The sequence below is a fragment of the Emiliania huxleyi genome (genome assembly GCF_000372725.1).
Source record: "Emiliania huxleyi CCMP1516 unplaced genomic scaffold EMIHUscaffold_67, whole genome shotgun sequence".
Taxonomy (NCBI): domain Eukaryota; phylum Haptophyta; order Isochrysidales; family Noelaerhabdaceae; genus Emiliania; species Emiliania huxleyi.
In genome coordinates this window covers 1-4,508 of record NW_005196981.1, presented here as the reverse complement: position 1 = coordinate 4,508, position 4,508 = coordinate 1, and the positions used below count along the sequence as shown (strand labels likewise).

Sequence of the window (4,508 nt, the reverse complement as noted above, 5' to 3'; positions counted from 1 at the left end):
AAATAGAATTGATAAACCACGACACGAGCGGTTAAAAATGACGAAAGGCAAACGAGACCAATTGGCAAGTCCCTGGAAAGTTCTTGTGGGCCGTATACACCAGCCCACGGGAATCCAGGGCGCTACGAGGACCAAGGTAAACGCAGGAACTTCGCATCCAACGAGAAACGTGTTCAGAGGCGGCCCTCCCACCGCCCCTCCCCCCGCCCCTCCCCCCGCCGCCCGTCAGCTGGCATCGGAGGCAGCGGCGAGCCCTCGGACACGGCGGCCAGAGCCATCGTCGCCGGCATCGGAGGAGGAGGAGGAGGAGGCGGAGGCGGAGGCGCGCCGGCGGCGGCGCGCGGCGAGCGGCGTTGGGTTGGTCGGTCGGGGAGGAAGTGAGAGAGCGCTTCCTCTGCCCAGCCGGGAGCCTGCAGCAGCGTGTCGCCGATCGGTCAGAGGAGAGGAGAGGAGAGGAGAGGAGAGGAGAGGAGAGGAGAGGAGAGGAGAGGAGAGGAGAGGAGAGGAGAGGAGAGGAGAGGAGAAGAGAGGAGAGGAGGCGAGAGGAGAGGAGAGGAGAGGAGAGGAGAGGAGAGGAGAGGAGAGGAGAGGAGAGGAGGGGAGAGGAGAGGAGAGGAGAGGAGAGGAGGGGAGAGAGGAGAGGAGAGGAGAGGAGAGGAGAGGAGAGGAGAAGAGAGGAGAGGAGAGGAGAGGAGAGGAGAGGAGAGGAGAGGAGAGGAGAGGAGAGGAGAGGAGAGGAGAGGAGAGGAGAGGAGAAGAGAGAAGAAGAGAAGAGAAGAGAGGAGAGACGAGAGGAGACGAGAGGAGACGAGAGGAGGGGAGAGGAGAGGAGAGGACAAGAGAGGAGCCTGCAGCAGCTTGTCCTGGATCGGGTCCGAGACGCGAACAGAGTCAAACAAGACGCAAGCGAGCTCGTCCCGCCGCACCTCGCACCACCACCGCCTCCACCGCCCTCGCAGGTCCGAGTCCTGCCGGAAGAGATAGCCGCAGAGCGACGTGCCGTTGGACGACTCGCCGGCGTCGCCCTCGCCGCCGCCGAAGTCGCGCACGCCCGTGCCGCGCGCGAGGAGCCGGTGGCGGTATGCGCGCTGCGCCGCCTCGCGCTCTTCTCCGTGCGAGGCGAGGTACGAGGAGAGGGCCTCGGTCCACTTGAGCCGGTCGGCGAGGTCGAACGCCTTGCGGGAGGTGTGGGGAGATGTGGGAGGTGTGGGGAGATGTGGGGAGATGTGGGGAGAGATGGGGAGAGCTGGGGTCGGCGAGGTCGAAGGCCTTGAGCCGGAGCGTGCGCGAGCCGAGGCAGAGCTCGAACTCGAGCGGCCCGTTGACGGCCGTCACTGCGGAGACGAGCCGCAAGTCGAGCGGCACCTGCATCGGGAGATGTGGGGAGGTGTGGGGAGATGTGGGGAGATGTGGGGAGATGTGGGGAGATGTGGGGAGATATGGGGGGATACCTGCATCGACGCGCGGCCGCCGTCTGCCGCCTCCCGCTCCTTGTAAAAGTAGAGCTTCCCCGACGGGTCGAGCACAAAGTAGCGGCGGCTCCTAGGAAAGGTCCAGGAAAGGTCTAGGAAAGGTCTAGGAAAAGGTCTAGCACAAAGTAGCGGCGGCTCCACGGACGCAGCCGGTGCAGCGACGAGCGCTCGCCCGGCGTGCTTAGGTTGAAGGACCCCTTCTGCAGCCAGCCCTCGACCAGCGGCGCCGTCGCCGTGTCTCGAGACATCGGGCGCGGCATCGCTCCTCGCAGCGCGGACGCGGCGGCCGACTCCGCAGCGAGGCACTGCGAGGTTTGGTCGGCGGAGGAGAGCAGCGCCTTGGCGAGCTCGATCCGGTCCGCGAGCAGCCGGGCGCAGCTCTGGTGGTACGACAGCTGCGCCACGAGGAGCTCGCCGACGGCGCGCTGCGGCGCGGCGCGCAGGCCGCCGCACGCCTCGCGCAGCGCCTCGCGGGTGTCGAGCAGCGAGAGCGAGGCGGTCGCGAGGCGATCGTCCAGCTCCTGCGCGGCGACGGCGCGCGTCTCGAGAGACGCCTCGCGAGAGTGCGACAGGTACGCGCGGTGCGCCGCCTCCAGCGCCTCGGACTCCTCGTCGAACGCCTTTGACCTCCGCACCGCCGCGAGGCATGTCTGCTGCAGCTCGGTGAGCGGCGCGAGGACCACGGCGGAGAGCTGCGCCTGGAGCGCCTCGCCGAATTCGGCGAGCTGGGCGTACACCTCGCCCACGCCGGCCGAATCCTCCGCAGTCAGGAGCGCCTCGCGGCCAGCAACGCCCGCGGAAGCCAGCGCGGCGGTGCCCGACGCGAGGCTGCTGATGGAAGCGGAGAGCTCGGCCAGCGGCGCTGCCGCCGCCGCCATCGCATTGTGCTGCGCAAGCATCCCGGCGCGCACGCGCGGCGTGTCGCCCAGCGGCGCGTGGCCAGCGGCCTCTTCGCTCAACATGAAGCGCCCGACTCTATGGCGGCGCGGCGTTTTTTTCTTTTTCCGAGACAGGAAGAAGAAAGAAACCAATGATGAAAGGCGCGACACAATTCGAACAACAACACAAGCCCTTCAGCAGGAGACTGGCAAAGAACAAATGCTAACAACAAACCCAAAGCCACAACATCTCCGTCGCTCGGCGACTCGCCGCGCTTTCCTTGCGGAATCGACCCTATCCAGTGCTCAAGTGCTCAAGCTCCAACGGAAGGCGCTACGCAGTACCTGCTGTCCGGGCACCGCCGAGGCGGTGCCCGGTGCCGAACCTGTCGGATCTTAAGACAGCAGCATGCTGCACGGATGCCGTCCGCCTCCCGCAAGCCCAACGGATGGATGAATCCGGGGCACCCTCCACTCGAAGCCCCAGGCTTGCTTGGGGTTCGAGGTGGCCCCCACCCAGGGGCCGCCCATCAAAGGGACTGCGACAGAAGACGCCCAATCTTGCTGCGCAAGAACAAAACGTCGTTTGCACCCGGTGGGTGCCGATTTTCTTGGAATCCGAATGCAGGACAGGTCCTTTGCAGCCTTGCAGGAGCACTACCCTACCCCTTCTAGCAGCCTTTGTTCGCGCGGCATGCCGATCACAGCGCCTGCGCCGGCCACGCCACGCGAGCAGCCGCTCACCTGCGAGGTTGCCCGCATCGACATCCTACACGTCTCCAAGATCGACCAGATCGAGCACGCCTTCAGCGCACGCCTATTCTTCCAGCTCATCCTTCGCGGCGGCCAGCGCGACGACGACCTCTTACGAGGGCTCAACGAGCCCTCGCCTGAGTTCCAGCTTCGGCCGAGCGCAACCTGGCTCCTGCATCAGTTCCACTTTCCGAACGCGCTGAAGCTCGAATATGCTGAGCGCAAGGTGACAAAGATGGGGGCTGACGACCTGCACCTCATCCTCAGGGTAGACGGCACGTTCCTCCAGCACTTCAAGCTGCATGATTTCCCTTACGACTCGCAGATTCTGCAGGTTCACCTGTCTTCCCACTGCGCCAACGAGGGCATCGCTCCCGTCCGCTTCACGTGGTCGCCGCTCACCGTCAAGCTGCAGCGTCCAACGCACTTTGCGCTCAAAGATGTGTGGGAGATGAGCAAGCCTGTGCGGCTCGACCTCGAGACGCTCAATCCGTCGCCGGGCCGCACGTACCCGGTGCTCAAGACCTGCGTCGAGGTGACGCGGCGGCCAAACTACCACCTTGTCAACGTTGTCTTTCCAATGGCGTGCTTTGTGCTGATGGGCTGCTGTCAGTTTGCGCACGAGACGTCCAATGTAGAAGGACGCTTGGAGTACATGGGGGCGATTGTGCTGACCAGCACGGCGTACAAGATGTCGGTCGCCTCCTCCATCCCGGCCATCGCCTACGTGACGCTTCTCGACAGGTATGTCCTCGCCTGCATCATGATCTGCATCCTCCTCGTCTTCGAAGCTGCTTTCGTGCGCGACCCCTTCGCCGACTCAGTCGCGCTCTTCGTCTCGATCGCTCTCTTCGTCGCGCTGCAGGTCGCCTTTTGCTACACCGCCTATATCGCGGTCCCCCGGCGCGCAGAGGAGCGGCGACGCACCGAGCGCACGCCGCGGCCCAAGCCGGCGTGGCGCGAGAAGATGCGCCGCGTGCTAATGGGCGCCCGGCGGAACTCGTCGAATAATCCACGGCGGAGCCCGGCTCCACCCGCAGCGGATCGAACAACGGAAGCGCCTCGACGACTTGGGCGGCTGGTCGACGTGGAGTCTGGCGATCGATCTGGCCAGAGCGCCTCGCCCGGCGACGACGGGTTCGACGACGAAGCGCGCGAAAGAGGAGCGACGGCGGCCGCGCGAAGTCGGTGCCGTGGCTCTTCGTCTTGCCGACCGCCGTCGGCCTCGGCTGGCTCGGCCCCGGCCGCAAGGACGAAGCCCACCGAGCCGAGAATATCGTCATCGCAGCGTCGCAGCAGCATGGGAGTGGCGTGCTTGTGACGTCGTGCAGCCGCGACTGTGTGAGGTGTCCTCCTGTTGAGCGGTGAGGAGACAGCCGGGCATATTTGTAGGTAAGGTACGGTG

At 65.4% G+C, this 4,508-nt stretch overlaps 2 protein-coding genes across 2 annotated transcripts in view; one reads left to right on the top strand and one right to left on the bottom strand.

Moving 5' to 3' along the window:
* EMIHUDRAFT_631957 (hypothetical protein) overlaps positions 1–2,434 on the bottom strand; it is a gene marked incomplete at both ends in the record, with an annotated part of 5,320 nt that extends 2,886 nt beyond the window's left edge. Inside the window, 4 exons of the mRNA XM_005762678.1 lie at positions 927–1,175; positions 1,270–1,365; positions 1,452–1,542; positions 1,611–2,434. Coding sequence (XP_005762735.1) covers positions 927–1,175; positions 1,270–1,365; positions 1,452–1,542; positions 1,611–2,434 — 1,260 coding nt within the window. The remainder of the gene's footprint in view (positions 1–926; positions 1,176–1,269; positions 1,366–1,451; positions 1,543–1,610) is intronic.
* A 610-nt stretch (positions 2,435–3,044) lies between these two features.
* EMIHUDRAFT_215807 (hypothetical protein) lies at positions 3,045–4,471 on the top strand (the record flags this gene model as incomplete). The annotated part of the gene is made up of 2 exons (XM_005762541.1): positions 3,045–4,105; positions 4,267–4,471. The coding sequence occupies 2 exons, from the start codon at positions 3,045–3,047 to the stop codon at positions 4,469–4,471; spliced, it is 1,266 nt and encodes a 421-aa protein (XP_005762598.1).
* Positions 4,472–4,508: the final 37 nt, after the last annotated feature.